At 45.4% G+C, this 18,168-nt stretch overlaps 1 protein-coding gene across 3 annotated transcripts in view; it reads right to left on the reverse strand.

Moving 5' to 3' along the window:
• The window catches only part of PELI1 (pellino E3 ubiquitin protein ligase 1), a 53,183-nt gene that overhangs the window by 17,932 nt on the left and 17,083 nt on the right, over nt 1–18,168 (reverse strand). For 2 of the 3 annotated variants that reach the window (XM_035102541.3, XM_088667089.1), the window contains one exon: nt 2,338–2,482. In XM_035102541.3, coding sequence (XP_034958432.3) covers nt 2,338–2,408 — 71 coding nt within the window. In that variant the 5' untranslated portion in view covers nt 2,409–2,482. Of the gene's footprint in view, nt 1–2,337; nt 2,483–7,002; nt 7,397–18,168 lie in introns of those variants that run through there. The other variant, XM_088667087.1, reaches the window with a different exon arrangement.

The raw sequence follows: 18,168 nt of genomic DNA on the forward strand, positions 1-18,168 counted from the left end.
CTGAAGGAATTTTTTTATTCAGTAATTGGGGTTTAACCTGTGTTGGATGGGGCTATACTCTCCTTGAAAATGCAGGTGTGCAGTACGGGGATTTTTCTGTATGTGGCCTTGACCGTGGGTGCCCAGGTGTCTGCCAAGACCAGAAGTGCCTTTGCCCAGCTGAGACTTGGGCACCAACTGTGCACATTCTTGGAGATGCAGAGCTAGCCATGGCCCTAGCTCCATTACATCTGGATTACTGTAATGTTGTATACATGGAGCTGCCTTTGAAGAGTCCAAGAATGCCATGGCCAAGTTGTTAAAATCAAGCATGTGCTTTTCAAACCTAAACAGCTGCAGTAGGAACAATTTCCAGGAACAATTCAAAGTGCCGGTTCCCCTTGATGGTGATCACGTTAGAAAGGAGAGAAGGCAGTCCTTCAGATATCCCCGTCTTAAACCATTAAAGATTTTAAAGACTGGGATATCTGAAGGAATGCCTTCTCTCCTGTCTAACGTTCTGTGTGACCCAGAATCCCTTGCAGTATACCTGGTTAGGACAAAAAGAGGGGCTCCCCCCCCCATGGCTGACATTCCCTCCCAAGAAAGGAACACCTTATCGTCTCTTTAATGGCATTCTGAAAGCTAGTAAAAATCTTCATTTTTAAGAAGGCATTTGGTTTGCAACTGATTGTTTGCCAAATGAATGGGCAGTGGATGCAGAGCAGGTGGAGATATCCTGGCTTCTTAAAATCATAGAATTGTAGAGTTGGAATGAACCACGAGGTCATCTAGTCCAACCCCCTGCAATGCAGGAATCCTTTGCCCAACATGGGGCTCGAACCCACAACCATGAGCTTAAGAGTCTTATGCTCAACCCAAAATAAAAGTATTTGGATATTTGGAATAACTTTTACTGCTGCTGTATTACTGATATTTGGCTGTTTAGTGCTATTTACCTACTGCTGCTTTAGTGTTTTAATTATTTTGTAACTGATTTTTAAATTGTTAATTTTTTTCTTAGAATACTTGTGCATTTGAATGATAGGGGTGGAAATGATTTAAATATATACATATAAAACACCCATGAAGACTGATTGGGAGATGATATAGTACTACACATCCACTGAGGTCCTTCTAAAAATCATTGCAGAAATGTAAAATTTATGTGAAATGCACTGAATGGTAGGCTGAGTGCCTATGCTCTCTCTTGCTGACAAGTCTGTTACTTATAGCCTAATGTAAGGTAAAGGGTAAAGGGGCCCCTGACCATCAGGTCCAGTCGTGTCCGACTCTGGGGTTGCGGTGCTCATCTCGCTCTATAGGCCGAGGGAGCCGGCGTTTGTCCGCAGGCAGCTTCCGGGTCATGTGGCCAGCATGACAAAGCTGCTTCTGGCGAATCAGAGCAGTGCACGGAAATGCCGTTTACTTTCCCGCCGGAGCGGTCCCTATTTATCTACTTGCACTTTGACGTGCTTTCGAGGAGCTGGAACCGAGCAACGGGAGCTCACCCCGTTGCAGGGATTCGAACTGCCGACCTTCTGATCAGCAAGCCCTAGACTCTGTGGTTTAACCCACAGCGCCACCTTGGTCCCAGCCTAATGTACCATAAACCAAACACCTTCAAAATAAATGACACAATGCGGGTCATTGGGATGCAGGTGGCGCTGTGGGTTAAACCACAGAGCCTAGGGTTTGCTGATCAGAAGGTCGGCGGTTCGAATCCCCGCTACGGGGTGAGCTCCCATTGCTTGGTCCCAACTCCTGCCAACCTAGCAGTTTGAAAGCATGTCAAAGTCCAAGTAGATAAACAGGTATCGCTACAGCGGGAAGGTAAACGGCGTTTCTGTGTGCTGCTCTGGTTCGCCAGAAGCGGCTTTGTCATGCTGGCCACATGACCTGGAAGCTGTACGCCGGCTCGCTCGGCCAGTAACGCGAGATGAGGCCTGCAACCCCAGAGTCGGTCACGACTGGACCTAATGGTCAGGGGTCCCTTTACCTTTACCTTTAAATGACACAATACAGCCAACATTAAGCCTTATTGATTTCAGTGAGAAGCTTACATACATGTTAAATTTCTCCTGCTGGAACAGATGGAGCTTGGAAAGGTTTAGTGGTGGTTGGATCATGTCCAAAGTCATGAACAACAGTAAGAGCATGAGGGCATATTCTAACTAACAATGCCATCCAACATTAGTATGATGGCTTTAGCTTGAAGTCAGGGTGCAAGAAGAAAATGACAGTGGAAATAATCTTCACAGGTCCAAATTGCATTGCATATAGTGACAAGTAAAACTGCTTTTCTTCACAGAGTTAAATGCATTTCCACTGGTTCTCATTTTAATAAGAAATACTTACCCCAACACAATCAGTTCACCATATTTCACTGGTGCTTTTGACGGATGGTTTTCTTGATCAGGCGAAAACATGAGCCTAGTTAGTTCCTTTATCTCAAAGTCCACTTCTCTGATCAAGAACCTTGGCAAACTTTTTTCATTATTTCCTGGGGAGGGTGGAGAAGTTAAGACATAAATTGGAGTGGCTTAGGATAAATTAGGGATGCGGGTGGCGCTGTGGGTTAAACCACAGAGCCTAGGGTATTGTGTAGTGAATTGGTTGTCTTGTTTACTGGTGCTTTGCCTCCTTAAAAAAGCTCCATAGCTGCCAAGTTCTCCCTTTTTTAAAGGGAAATTCCCTTATGCTGAATAGGCTTCCTCGCGAGAAAAGGGAAACTTGGCAGCTATGCTTCACTCACATAATTCTATTTGACTGCATAAGAACTAAGCATGCAACATGCAAGGGTTTCACTTTGATAAGAGAGGTTGGCTTATGGAACTACACAACACTGGACACTATTAATTCCATTTCTTGAAAGTTTTAACTTTCAAAAAGTTGCACCAAGCATTTCTACTTCTCTGATTATCTGGTTCACATAATACTGCCCTGGAAAGTCCTTCTCTTTTAAACTTCCTCTCCTCTCTCTCTCTCTCTCTCTCTCTCTCTCTCTCTCTCTCTCTCTCTCACACACACACACACACACACACACACACACTCCTTTTGTTTAGAAACATCCTGCATGCTCTCACCTCAGAGACCTTTGTATGGCATAGCTTTAAAGTTACATTCATCTTGTACAGCTCAGGTTGAAACATCCTCAGTTCACCCAGTGTAGGCAAGGTTTAAAAAGATAGCAGCAGTAGGTGGAAGTGAAAGTATCATTTTGACACCAGTAGCACAAATTCACCCTCTCTTCCCTTTGGAAGCATACTAATTTGAAATCTTTAGAACCTAAAAAGTCTCCCATGGCCCACTTTTGTCAGCCAACAACAATATGCCAAGGGGAAATTCAATCACATATCTATTTAAAGGAATTCCTAATTCCTAATGGACAACACTGAGTTTCCATGCTGTTGTTTTTTAAAAGTTGATAATTCAGTACAATTCTGCTGCTTAATTCAGAATCTGGCAGACTCTGAGCACACACATATGAGGGGGCAAGAAAAGAATGCAAAGCCCTAGCATAGCAACAAGACAGGACAGCCTGTAAGACTTGGCAGCTACTTTGCAAGTGTGTTTGTTCTTCATTACAATTGTGAGCCTACACCACTTGGCCCAGCTCCTGAAGCAACAAGCAGTGCGCTGGGACTGAGGTTTCGCACTGCAATGGAAACAGGTGCTCCTCTTGCTGGGGAACTGCCCTCTCCCCAAAACCTATAAGGGCTGCCATAGCCAGTTCATTACATTAAGAATTGTTCCTGCTAAATCTCTTCAACCTGTTTTGGGAAATTCATGGACCTGAGAGAAATCTGCAACATCCATGCTAACTGATCCAAGTGGTTACTTTATCACAGTGGCCTTCTTGATCTGCTTAATCCCACCTAAGTGACATAAAGGGGCCCAGAAGCAAGATGGAATCCTATCTTAACTTGTCCATCCTGGTTTGACATTGAATTGTCTTTTGCCATTCAAGCTGGGGTTGCGAAGGAGGAAAGGAAGAATGGGGCACACACGTGAGCGAGTGCTACGGATTCTTCCTTTGCAGACACAGTTTGCAACTTGAATCTCCCGACATTAAAAGATGCCCCATGACTGACAGGTGGGAAGTCCCACTCTCCTGTCAAAGTGGCCTGTGGAGGGTTGACCAGGTCCTATTACCTACCCCTGCTTTAGAGGTTGAGGCCAAACACAAAACCTATATCAAGTATATTAACCCGGGAACATTTTGCTGTTATGCAAAAGCAACAGATGATCCTACTCTGAGGAAATCACAACACCATCCTACGTATTATCTGTGATGTTCTCAGCTTCCCACGCACAATGTCACAGAATTACATGTATCTTTTTTGCACAAGGTGGCTATTTTAAAGTCAGCAATGTGCTATTACCATATACCTTTAACTGAGAGTGTGCCTCTGTGGCACTTCTACCTACCTAGTTCCTACCTAGTGGGGTGGGGGTGCAGTTGGGCACAAATTTGCAGTTGGGTGGGAAGGAAGTGCAGGTGGATCAACTGGGGTGGGGGAGAATGAGACACATCAGGTGTATCTGTTAAAAAGCACTTAAATGACAGGCAATGTCAGGGACAGTATGTACACAAATTACACAAAGGCTGAATGTGCTCAGTTTACATACTTAAACTGCCCAAACTATATTAACACACCTTTCTTAGGGCTAGGGCCGCATCTGCTTCAGGCAGGTAATGCTTTGTCACCCATGCTAAGATATTACAGTACAATGGATGCAAAGTACTGTATCTGTTTCCACAGGCAATTGGGCCCTGCTTTTACTTTTGAGCACAACCCTTGCAGATTGTGCTCCAGCTGCTATAAATTGAGAGAAAGGTTTGAGAAGAGAAGACCTTGCAGGCAATGAGGATTGGGCCTGTCTTGTGGGATTTTCCTAAATAGAGAGAACTAACAGTGAATCTCAGTGTAAGAATTTAGCAAAACCAGGGATGCAGATAGAGCAAGAGGACACTTAAGGATAGTGAATTGGAGATTCATTGCTGGCTAGGACAAGCACAAGTCAGAGTCTGTGTTTGGTACAGCACAGGGAAGTTTTCAATCAGGAGGAAGGTAGTTATCCTGTTTTCTATTCCTTCTTTTTAAAGGCCCTGAAACGACAACCAACCAACCAAACAAACAAACAAACAAACAAACAAACAAAAATAGTTACCACATGGCATCAGGAGATGTTCTCCTTCCTCTGTGAGCTAACAGGAAAGGTAAAGGTAAAGGGACCCCTGACCATTAGGTCCAGTTGTGACCAACTCTGGGGTTGCGGCGCTCATCTCGTGTTATTGACCGAGGGAGCCAGCATACAGCTTCCAGGTCATGTGGCCAGCATGACAATGCCGCTTCTGGCGAACCAGAGCTGTGCATGGAAACGCCGTTTACCTTCCCGCTGTAGCGGTACCTATTTATCTACTTGCACTTTGAGCTAACAGTAGTCAGTACTAAAAGTCTGTACTACAAGCGCTATTGACTGCAGTATAAAACGAAGCATCTTAAGCAACCAGCCAAGTTGAGCTCAACAGGTAAACTTGGTGAAAACTGGAGAAGCCCAGTGCTTGAGAGGTACCAATTTTGACCACACAATTTTCATCAGGCAGCAGAATGGGATGATCCAATGGACCTTTCACCATTGTGTCATTAAGATTTACACCATTGCAAAGTCGTTGGATTGTCCTGTTAGTTACAGTATTGTAGATAAGAACTACTGGTTCCTAGGGAAAAACCACCGCTGACACAGAGCGTAACCAGGAAGCAAAACATGTGTTGTGTTCATTTGACTTGGGGGGGGGCGTCTCACAGGGAATTTTGCAGTTGGAAAACCTGATTTCGAAACACCCTGGCTCCTTGGAGGCCAGCCTGCCATCAGGGCATGAAGGCAGCCGCTTTCCTCTGTTTCAGTGTGATAATAAACACTTTTTAAAAACGCGTCCATTATCACAATCATGCACTGGATTATGGAGAAAGCTAGAGAGTTCCAGAAAAACGTCTACTTCTGCTTCATTGACTACGCAATTTTTTTTAATGACCCACCCTAATGCACACGAAAGCTCATACCAATGACAAACTTAGTTGGTCTCTAAGGTGCTGCTGGAAGGAATTTTTTTCGTTGTTTCGACGTCAGATCTACCTACCTGTAACTACAATTCTGTCAAGAAATGGAAGTTACCAGAAGCTGGGATAGAATATGAGACTCTTAATCTCAAGTTTGTGGTTTTGAGCCCCATGTTGGGTAAAAGATTCCTGCCTTGCCTTGCATGGGGTTGGACTAGATGACGTTTGTGGTCCCTTCCAATTCTACAATTCTACGATTCTATTTAGACAGACATTCATTCTGTGATAAAAAGGTGGGTGCTTCAAATGCTGAGTACAAGGCTTTATCTGGAATGTAAACTTCAAAAAGAGAGAAAAGAACCTGGTGTAGTATCTGAATTTTGCTTGTTTCCCTGTGATCAATGTTTATTCATTTTTAAATCCCTTTGAAATAACCAGCCTAGACAAAGAGCTTCCCAATTCACCAATAACAACAGATTCTCTTACAAACATATTAAGAGCACCCTTTTCTAAGTAATCAATTTTTAAAACATGCTTTCCCCCCAAAGCTACTGAATACTAAGAAGCTTACAGTTTGCAATCATTTCATTAGGAAATTGCTTTCCCCTGCTAGAAATCTCACTCATACATGAGAAATGAGATAGAAATCACGAAACCTAAATCCACTTAGAATCCATGGCCCAATTTTATTGATTTTGATGGGATTTACTTTCAGAACATGCCAGGATTTTGTAGCCTACCCCATACAAAACATTTTGTTCTGGTAAAGACAGAGGAGGGGAGAGGGGGAGAGAGAGAGAGAGAGAGAGATGCACACATTAAACAGGTATCTGTTGTCAGATCACCTTTTAGCTAATCTTACAATATATGTTTAAGCTATTCTTTGCACATTCAAAAAAAATCTTCTGGAGACAGAAACAAGATATTACAAGAAAGACACTTGGACTGAAACACTTACCAGCATGCCTCGCTGTTCTTTGCCTAACCTCCTCCACACAGAGAGACATTCACAATATACCAGCAGAAACAAGAGAGAGAAAGCCAACCTCTTCAAATTAAAGAGGAAAAAGGAAGAGAAGTGTGAATTCCACACAATCTATAGGTATGGGTTAGACGGCTGACTCCCAAGCTAGAGTGCGCCTCTCTCTAACTGTTCTTTTACGTTGGTCACTGGAGTAAGGAAGGCTGGGCCCAAGTTACGCAAAAGCACTTGGCAGAAGCCCAATCCTATTGGCTGGAGTCAGAGCTAGCATCTTGCTTACTTTCCCAAAATGAATCTAGAAACTCCAAAAGGAAGAAAAGGAAGTGGAGGGAGGGTGTGGAATACACTCTTCTCCACCCCGAAAAGACATACTGAATTCCCAACAGCTTGTCAGGTTTAGAGGGAGGGAGCCAGAGACAGAGAGAGCCTGTTCTATTTCCTTGTCAGCCTGTGTTACATAACTGTACCAATATATGGTACACTATGGGTTTTTTGTTGGGTTTTTTAAATAGCATTTACTAGACCAACTAGCTGTCTTCACCTCCCACATCATCGGTGACTTTCTCATGCAGGAGGTATTAGAACAGCAGCAGTTAGAAGCGCCTCTAGCACAGGCAGTTTTGAAACAGAACTACAACACGACTTCCAGCAATCGGGCACACACCTGCAAGAGATGGCAGCTGTGGCCACCCACTTTTAGAGAGAAACACTTGACTTTAGGGTGCCATCCCTAAAGGTAATGTTTCTGAATACCAGTTGCTGGAAACCAGTTGCAAGTGCTATGCAGGTTTTCCCATGGGCATCTGGGTGGCCAATATGAGAACAAGATACTGAATTAGATGGGCCATTGACCTGATCCAGCTGACTCTCCTTATGCTTTTATGTTCTTACTAGTGTCATTCAGCCCGTTAAATAAACGGGCGCTAGAACATTCGACCTGTTTCGGCGGCGGCGACGCATGGGGGGGGCTAATTGGCCCCTCCCGTGGGCCGCCGCTTCATCGGGGTGCTCCGCTGAGACCAGCTGGGCAGTGGTCGCCCGGGAGAAGGCCACGATTCTTCTGAGGACCGTGAGGGAAACGGTAGGCAGAGGGGTGGGGGGGAGAGCGCACGCACGTGTGTGTGTGACACCTGCTTGCTGCTAGTCGCGGGGGGAGCGTGGGGGGGAGGGAGAGGAAGCAGCCTCCTCCTCGCGCAGTGAGGCGCTTGTCTGGCCAGGAGCGGCGGTTGGCAGAGCGTGTGTGTGTGCATGCGTCCAGTCTCTGCATCAAATCCCTGTGTCCGTGGGGCACATGCGCAGTAGCGCAGACACAGGGACTGGACGCAGAGGCACTTGCACATTATTATATAGGACTAGTGGTCATTCAGCCCGTTCAGTAAACGGGCGCTAGCCGGGGGGGGGCAAGGCATGGGAGGGGAGGGGAGGAAGCTGTCCTGGGGGCGGCGAGTGGCCTTCTCCGCCGAAAGAGGCGGCCCGGAGTGAGCGCTAAGGCGGCAGAGGCAGATTGCAGGCCGCTCTCCCTTCTCCCGCCGCCGGGGCGTCAGGCTTGGGGCCTCCTCTTCCGTGGGTGCCAGCGTGGGTGCCAGCGAGCGCTAAGTGGCCGCGGGACAAACATACGATGGAGCGCGGCCGCTGGCAACATCAGAGAGCGCCGCAGCGCCGGCGGCCCCGCCAGGAAGCCCAGGGCGGAAGCAGCCGAGCTCCCAAGGAGCGCGTCAGCGGCGCACCTGGCGACTGCGGGGCAATCATCCAATGGAGGGAGGGCGAGGGCAGGTGCCCAGGAACGCGGCTGCTGGCAACAACAGAGAGCGCCACAGCGCCGGCGGCCCCACCAGCAAGCCCGGGGAGGAAGCAGCGTCGCACCCTCCCAGCTCCTGCCCGACCAAACGACCCACTGACTGCTGAGGTAACCCAACCGCCGCCAACGGCCTTTTAGCTCCTGCTGCGCAGGCGCGTCAAGCAGGTGGGTGGGGAAGGACAGCGGCGGCGGCCGTGTGAGGCACGGCACGGTGGGACCCGGCCGGGGAACCTCAGCGAGAGCGAGTTGCCATTTCCACCAACTTCACCAACTTTACAACAATGACTCATATTCACAAAAGGAAAGTTACCCACAACTTTAAATAAGCATGCAACCCTGCTCTCCATAGGACTTCACCACATCGTTCTTGGCTTGTTCCATCTTATCAGCATTTAATTTTCATGTGTTTGATAGAACAAAGAAATGCAGCCAAATCTGACACCACCTTGAATGGTCTTGCATCAATCCACTAGACATGCTTGGAGCAGGGTAAACTTTAAAAGCTGTTCCTGTAAGTAAAATTAGTCCAAAACCCACATCAGTTATTTTTGCTTGAAATTCCGAATCAAATACATTCCAAAAGACTACAGGCAGTGACCAATTAACGTGCCTCTGAATGACATACAATTCTGCATGCATGCAGCGCTGAACCCAAGTCACCCAAAAGAATCACTAAAAAAGGAGCCCTAACTGGGTGGGGCTCCACTGATGCGTGCAGGGGTCAGGAACAGAACCCCAAAAGAAATGGACATTGACTGTAGTAAGTTTCTCGTTCTATTGGAAATACCACATTCATTATATCCTGAATGCTAGACTTGGGTGTCCGGGTGTGACTGTCTCCATATGAGACATTTTTGGGGGGGAGGGGGCAGCTTGCAGAATTAAGTCTTAAAAGTTGAGGACAACAGGTTTTAGGTAAGCCTAAAATATATTTTATTAGTCTTCATATATCCTTGCTGCTAATCCATAAAGTCCAATTTCTCTATTTGCTCTAAGGAGGGAGAAAGGTTGTTTTCTGCTGCTCCAGAGAAGTGGACACGGAGCAATGGATTCAAACTACAAGAAAGAAGATTCCACCTAAACATTAGGAAGAACTTCCTGACAGTAAGAGCTGTTCGACAGTGGAATTTGCTGCCACGGAGAGTGGTGGAGTCTCCTTCTTTGGAGGTCTTTAAGCAGAGGCTTGATGGCCATATGTCAGGAATGCTTTGATGGCGTTTCCTGCTTGGCAGGGGGTTGGACTGGATGGCCCTCGTGGTCTGTTCCATGATTCTAATATTGCGCCATCTTGCAAGTAAGATAGCAATCAGCCGCCAAAATGAAGTTTATGATTCTGCTGATGCAGACTACCACCTGTGCCTGAGAAATAAAATTTGTCTGATTACAAAGCAAATTTGCATGATTTATAAAGTTTGTTATAAACAGCAATTTGATGTGACAAAATTTGGGCATTTGGCTCGTTTCTGGGTTCTGGCTCACTAGTATATAAAATGTTTTTGCAGCCACTCACTATTCCATATTGTACTTCCAAGTTTAATATACTTGTGCATACTGAATACACTGCCCCAACCAGGGATGTGTAGCTTGCAGCCCTCTGGACTACAACAGTGGTGTCCAAACATTTTTCAAAGAGGGCTGGATTTGATGAAGTGAAGGGCTGTAATGGCCAACCAAAGTAGTTGACCTTTTTATGATTTTACCCCAACGTTTTTGAGCTTTTTTAAAGGATTTTACCCCAGGAAATAAACTGCCACAGGGGCCGGATATTAAACCGACCAACGGGCCAGATTAGGCCCCCAAAATGGACTTTGGACATGCCTGGACTACAGCTTCCATCATCCCCTGTGATTGACCATGCTGGCAGGGGCTGATGGGTGCTGGGAGCCCAACAGCCATAGAGGAAGGTTTCATATGGCACTATCCTACTGCAGACGTTAACGTCATGTAGTGAATGGCATATTATGCAATGTGTGTGTTTTCTGTGATAGTCTTTTGAAACTCACTTTCAAAAGCAATTTAGTTCTCTGTCAGGCTAAATCAGTGAGGTTTTTCAAAGGGACAATCTTGGTTCTGGCACCAGAAAATTGCCAGAGACCACCACACATGACTGAGGCTTGCCAAATAAATAAACAGCACCAATGGCTGCCTTGTAAAACAGTGAGGAGCTGCAAGAGCACATCTAGTAGGTATGTTTTTGTACTGCAATATTCCAATAGGCTAATAAGTGTGGTAGCTGCTGGTTTGGTCTTCCTCAGCAGTGAGTAGGCCTGGGTGATACATCCATATATCCCCCAGGACCAGTATTAGGGGCAGACTGTGATAACTGCTTCAAATCAGTGGTATACTGCTGGTGAAACCACCGCCTCCTGAGTCCCTCTGCTCCCAGGCCCCAGTGCGCGGAGGGAAAAACAAGGTGCAGCCAGCACTGGAGGCAGAGGGACTCAGAAGCAGTGGAAGCTGCACCAGAAATATACTGCTAAGTGAAACCGCCATCGCAGTCTGCCCTCATAGTGCTGCAGAGGGAGAAACAAGCTGGATTGGCAAGGCTTTAATATGTGATGTCCTTACCCTGGAATTGTTAACTGAAAGACAGCCTTCCAAAAGAAAAATGAAATCCATTTGAATATACAAATCCTTCAAAACAAACCAATACTATTTTAACTCTCTTCCAAAGCTTTTCTACAGTGGTACCTTGGTTCTTGAATGGCTTTGGAACCCAAACGCCACAAACCCGGAAGTAAGTGTTCCGGTTTGCAAACTTTTTTTTGGAAGCTGAACATGCTCCTATTTGAGTGCTACACTTCTGTTTTTAGTGCCACTTGCCAGCGGTTGTAATCGTCAGGGCAAGGGAAGAACAGCCCCCCACCCACCCACCCTGCTTGCACCACCCGAGAATTCAAAGCTTCCCCTCGTCGCCCTTCCGGCCACCCTCTGCCCCACTTGCAGCGTTCTGTCAGGGCAAGGGGAAGGGTGCCTGGCGGTGCTGTGTCCCAGGCCAGCCCCAGTGGTGAGTGAGAGAAGGCCGGGCCGGGCAGCAAGCATGCAGGCAAGGGATGTCACGGTCTCCCCCCGGCGCTGTGTGCCTCTGCCACTGTAGCAGCAACCACCCCCGCCAGCTCCTGCTGCCTCTGCCCTCCTCCAGTTCCGGGTGTCACCCACGGCTGCCGCTCCAGGTCCCGGATCAATAACGAGTGGCTCGGTCTAAGTGACTGCCGCCACTTCCCCTCACAGGGTGGGAGGGCGCGGGCAGCATGCAGACGCCACTGCTGCAGTGCGAGTTTTTGACCAAGGAGAACGCACCCAAGTGGCAGGGGCTGTTCATGCCAGCCCTGAAGAAGGTGAAGAAGGGTGCTGGGTGGGTGGGGAACCAGAAGGGATGGCTTGGGGGGGGGAGAACTGCTTGGGGGGGGAGAACCTTTGCTTCCCTTTCCTCCCCCCTAAAACTCTCCCCCCTCCCATGTCCAGTTAGCCACCTCCTTCCACACACACACACACACACCACATGCGCTCCCCATCCCTCCAATAACAATGGGTAGATCACTGCCAGTTTTTGATAATGGGTAGATCGCAGTTTATTGCTTTCATCTTATGGATCAATGCTTTTGTTAGATAGTAAAATTCATGTTCAATTGCTGTTTTAAGGGTTGTTTTTAAAAGTCTCAAATGGATTAATCCATTTTGCATTACTTTCTATGGAAAAGCGCACCTTGGTTTTGGAACACCTTGGTTTTGAAACAGACTTCTGAAACGGATTAAGTTTGAGAACCAAGGCACCACAGTATTCCTCAAGCATTTTTTTGTAACGAGAGGTGAAAATTTATATATCCATTCAGAATGCCAAACTATCCAGTAGTCTGACAAGAGGAGCTTTCATGCACTGGCTATCTTCTTTCTTATTCTCCTCTAAAACACTCAGTGCAAATCTGTTTCATTTGCTAGAAAGTTATGTTACATGGTGAGAAGCATTCACCTTCTCAGCAAGGAAGCTTAAAAACCTCCTCAAACCTATCATCTATGACCTAGCTAACTACAAAAACAGGCTGCTATTTTGCCTTCTCTGCTAACATCCTCTGCAATGCTGACCCACTGCTCAACAAGCCTAACCAGCATTACTTGAAAACAAATTATATGATTTGCAATACATATTCAGGTACCAGTTCAGCAAGCTTCGCTGTGCAATGAAATATAGTGCTATTTGTCTAATATGGAATGTCAACTTTGATCCCAGCTCTTATATTCCAATGGAGGCCATAGGCAACTAGGCATCTGCCTTTTGAGCTCCTATTAATCCCTGATATGGCGCTAGTTTAGCTCTCTAGGATTTCACCTTCTGGGAATTTGATCCAGTAGGACCACCATTTTAAAACATCAGGGTTGAACGAAGCACGTAGTCCAGGTTATGAATGTAAATTAACAATTAACAATTTAATTTCATTACTAATAATTCAATTTACAGTGGTACTTTGGTTTACGAACTTAATCCGTTCTGGAAGTCTGTTCTTAAACCAAAGCATTCTTAAACCAAGGCGTGCTTTCCCATAGCAGCGGGGGACTCAATTTACAAATGGAACACACTCAACAGGAAGCGAAACATGTTCTTATTCCAAGGCAAAGTTCACAAACCAAAACACCTGAATTTTAACAGGGAGAAATGTAAAGTACTACACTTGGGCAAAAAAAATAAAAATGAAAGGCACAAATACAGGATGGGAGATACCTGGGCTTGAGAGCAGTACATGTGAAAAGGATCTAGGAGTCTTGATAGACCACAGACTTGACATGAGTCAACAGTGTGATGCAGCAGCTAAAAAAGCCAATGCAATTCTGGGCTGCATCAATAGGAGTATAGCGTCTAGATCAAGGGAAGTAATAGTACCACTGTATACCACTCTTGTCAGACCTCACCTGGAATACTGTGTCCAGTTTTGGGCACCACAGTTCAAGAAGGATACTGACAAGCTGGAACGTACCCAGAGGAGGGCAACCAAAATGGTCAAAGGCCTGGAAACGATGCCTTATGAGGAACTGCTTAGGGAGCTGGGTGTGTTTAGCCTGGAGAAGAGAAGGTTAAGGGGTGATATGATTTGTTGTTGTTTAGTCGTTTCAGACTCTTCATGACCCCATGGACCATAGCACGCCAGGCACTCCTGTCTTGCACTGCCTCCCGCAGTTTGGTCAAACTCATGTTCGTAGCTTCGAGAACACTGTCCAGCCATCTCATCCTCTGTCGTCCCCTTCTCCTAGTGCCCTCCATCTTTCCCAACATCAGGGTCTTTCCCAAGGATTCTTCTCTTCTCATGAGGTGGCCAAAGTATTGGAGCCTCAGCTTCACGATCTGTCCTTCCAGGGAGCACTCAGGGCTGATTTCCTTAAGAATGGATAGGTTTGATCTTCTTGCAGTCCATGGGACTCTCAAGAGTTCAAATATATAAAAGGATGTTCATATATAAAAGCCATGTTCAAATATATAAAAGGATGTCATATAGAAGAGGGAGAAAGGTTGTTTTTTTGCTGCTCCAGAGAAGCGGACACGGAGCAATGGATTCAAGCTACAAGAAAGAAGATTCCACGTAAACATTAGGAAGAACATCCTGACAGTAAGAGCTGTTCGACAGTGGAATTTGCTGCCACGGAGTGTGGTGGAGTCTCCTTCTTTGGAGGTCTTTAAGCAGAAGCTTGACAGCCATCATTCAGGAATGATTTGATGGTGTTTCCTGCTTGGCAGGGGTTTGGACTGGATGGCCCTTGTGGTCTCTTCCAACTCTAGGATTTTATACTGGGAGAGCTAAGGTAAGTACTAGCCAGGCTCCCCACCCGGGCACTTCACTTTCCACAGATCTCTTGTACTTCAAGAGTTAACATGCGACACAGGGATCCTCCTCTACTCCATGGAGGTTCTCCACACTATTTAGGACAGTGACTGACTAAAATGGCATGAACAGGGTGAAAATGTGTGTATATCAATCAATCAAATGTGATCATATAAATCAATCAAATAAATCAATGTGTGTATATTTTTGAGGTACATTTTCCTGCATTTCTTATTGGAGGCATAAGGTTAACAGAGGTCAGCAAACTTTTTCAGCAGGGGGCCAGTCCACTGTCCCTCAGACCTTGGGGGGGGCAGACTATATTTTTTTGGGGGGGATGAACAAATTCCTATGCCCCACAAACAACCCAGAGATGCATTTTAAATAAAAGGACACGTTCTACTCATGTAAGAACACGCTGATTCCCGGACCGTCTGTGGGCTGGTTTTAGAAGGCTATTGGGCCAGATCCGGCCCCTGGGCCTACCCATGGCTTAAGGTATTTGAACCTCTGTATAACTGAAGACTATTAGGCCTACTGGAAGAGAGGAGAAATTGAGAGCAAGATATGACTTCCATGCCTCATTACAGTTACAAAATAGAGAGTTTGCTGCATGCAGGTTTGTTATTTAGTCGTTTCCGACTCTTCCTGACCCCATGGACCAGAGCACGCCAGGCACTGGTGTCTTGCACTGCCTCCCACAGTTTGGTCAGACTCATGTTCGTGGCTTTGAGAACACTGTCCAACCATCTCGTCCTCTGTAGTCTCCTTCTCCTTCTCTTTCCCAGCATTAGGGTATTTTCCAGGGAGTCTTCTCTTCTCATGAGGTGGCCAAAGTATTGGAGCCTCATAATGCATGTACTGGTAGCCTAACAACAGCCATAGTAATGGATTTCTAGTCTGTGACCCGAAAAAACTGTCTGAGGACAAACGCCAGCTCCCTCGGCCTGTAAAGCGAGATGAACGTCACAACTCCAGAGTCGCCTGCGAGTGGACTTAACTGTCAGGAGTCCTTTACCTTTTTTTTTAGTCTGCATTCTGAAGTGACACAAACATCATGGTGTATCACCAGCTAAATATCACAATATGTGTATCAATAACGGTGGACAGTCTCGCCAGGCCTTCCTAGGGCGGCAGAGGTCCCGCTTTACCTCCCCACGGCAGGAGAAGGTGCACCACGCTTCCCCACAGCAGCCAAGGGCCTTGAGGCTCCCCGCAGCGGTGGAGGCCCTTAAAATGAAAGGTAGTAGTAGGTTTCATCAAAAATTATATAAATTTCCATATAATGTAATAAATTTTCAGCTAATTTGAGAGTAGTTTAAGTGATTTACTAGTCAAGTTGCATCCACTGCCACATTCAAAGGTCCTCTAAGTGGAATCTCCGCAGGTGTAAGTCCCACTGAGTTCAACTAAGCTTACTTCTAGACATGCATTTGCTTGCGCTGCTTACCAAAAAACACACTTCCCATCATTCTCACATAGTACCCAACCTCCCATTTCAGCATAAGGCAGACAGCTAAATCTTCTCCCCTCCATCCCCCCCCCCCAAGCCCTCATGCCACCAATCACTCCTTTTTATCAAAGAGAGAGAGGGAGGGCAAGCAAGAAGACTCCTTTAAAAATGTTTTTAAAACCTTCCGTTTTGATGAGGAAAACTATTTAGGGGGAACTAACAACATAAACTCCACCATAAAATGAAAATAAAAGCATAGGTCCAATACACCTAATTGCAAACCACATTGTGCAGTTAAGGATTTCCAGGTTCTAGTAGCCAAAGAACCAGCAGCCAAGAACCAATACACAGCAGATTTCATTGAATTAGGCTGGGATATGCAGCCTGTTTGCCCAAATGCTCTCTACATCTCAAGCCCAGATTTTGAAAAATAAAAATATTAGCTTTTATTAATACAAACCCCTTTTCTAACTTTTATTGAAATTATACTGAAAGATAAACAAAGTACAGTACACACAGTGTTCTGAAATGGGCACAGAAACTTATTCCAATATGTGTTCCATGTTAGCACTACTGTCTCGAATGAATGCCAAGATTTGTTAAACACACATTTCAGGGAGAAGAGTCATCATAGAATGCCATACATTTTAGATACCAAGGGCTGAAATACTCAGAACCATTTTACTGGAAATCTTGCTTAAAATAAAAGACAAAATACAGTACTTACAAAACAATTTATTCTCTAAAACCACATCCAGCTTTCTGTCAGAGTTCATACTTCCATGAAAGCCATGAAAATCCTTACAGTTTCGGATTTTGGAAGTAGATTACTGGTAATTAGAATATTACAAGGCAGTCCTGAGATGACATAAGACTGACTTTATCTACACAGAATGAGATGAGAATGATGTGGCAGAATAGACTGTACCACCACAGATGGGGCCTCCCAATTTTGAATACCATAAAAAAGCATGCAAGCAGAAAACGGGCATGTTAAGAGGTGAGCCTGCTCTTCTCCTGCCCTGCTATATTTCTTATGTGCAAGGAAATTTTATTTTATTTATTAAATTTCTATACCACCCTTCACCAAAAGATCTCAGGGTGGTTCCTTGACATGCACACCCAGCTTACGGTAGTCACACCACTTCCCTCAGCTGGGAGGATGAGTCATCTTCTATGGTTCCCAGTTTTTTTCACTTTCCATTTGAATGCATGGTAACATTAAAAGACTAATCTTCCATCTGCATTCTGAAGCGACACAACCCATTTTACCACCTCAACCTGCAACAAGCTTAGTCCTACCACATCCATCAGTCAACGTGTTTTCAAGTGATTTCTTTGCTGACTGTTGGAAGAGGCAGGAGCATAGCCAATGTCTCCCAATCACTATGCAGATAAAACAAAAACCTAAAGAAAAATAATTGACATGCAGTCGCAGTTGAGGGACAGCACTCAAGAAGCCAGTTTGGAAGTCACTGAACTGTGGCTGGACAAACCAGGAAGTGTTCTATTAAGCCAAGTGCACAATGAGAGCAGCAGGGGTGTGAGGTGGCTGCAAAAGTACAACTCATTTCAGATCTCCCAGACCATGGTTTAGTTGTATTTTTTGGACATCTTAACCACCACCTTGAAGGGGAAATTTTGTCCTAAAATGTAATAAAAAGCAAACAAACAGAAGTTAGTTATACCTCAAGGTGCAAAAAGAGGACGAAACATAAGAATCACAGCATGTTCCTGATTCTCCAAACCATAGCTCAGGAGAGTAAGCATGTTGCATGTTTACAATTGAACTGACTCATTGTGCTGCCAGGAGGCAAATAACCAAATACACAGGTTTCAGTTGTAACCAACAACATTATATTTTTTCTATGTTTACAGATGTACTCCTCCAGGATCTGAAAAAAGCCCACAGACGTTTAATGGGCAAAGAAACACACATAAAATATACTCATGCTTGGAACAAAAACTGTCCTCCAAAGTTGTGGCAGGGATAGTCATTGACTTTGGAAGGTTTCAATAGTCTCCAATAAAACATTGAAATAAGCAAAACTAGCCATTTCATTTTGTCATGTTGCTATGAC

The sequence above is a fragment of the Zootoca vivipara genome, chromosome 3 (genome assembly GCF_965207765.1).
Source record: "Zootoca vivipara chromosome 3, rZooViv2.hap1.1, whole genome shotgun sequence".
NCBI classification, from domain to species: domain Eukaryota; kingdom Metazoa; phylum Chordata; class Lepidosauria; order Squamata; family Lacertidae; genus Zootoca; species Zootoca vivipara.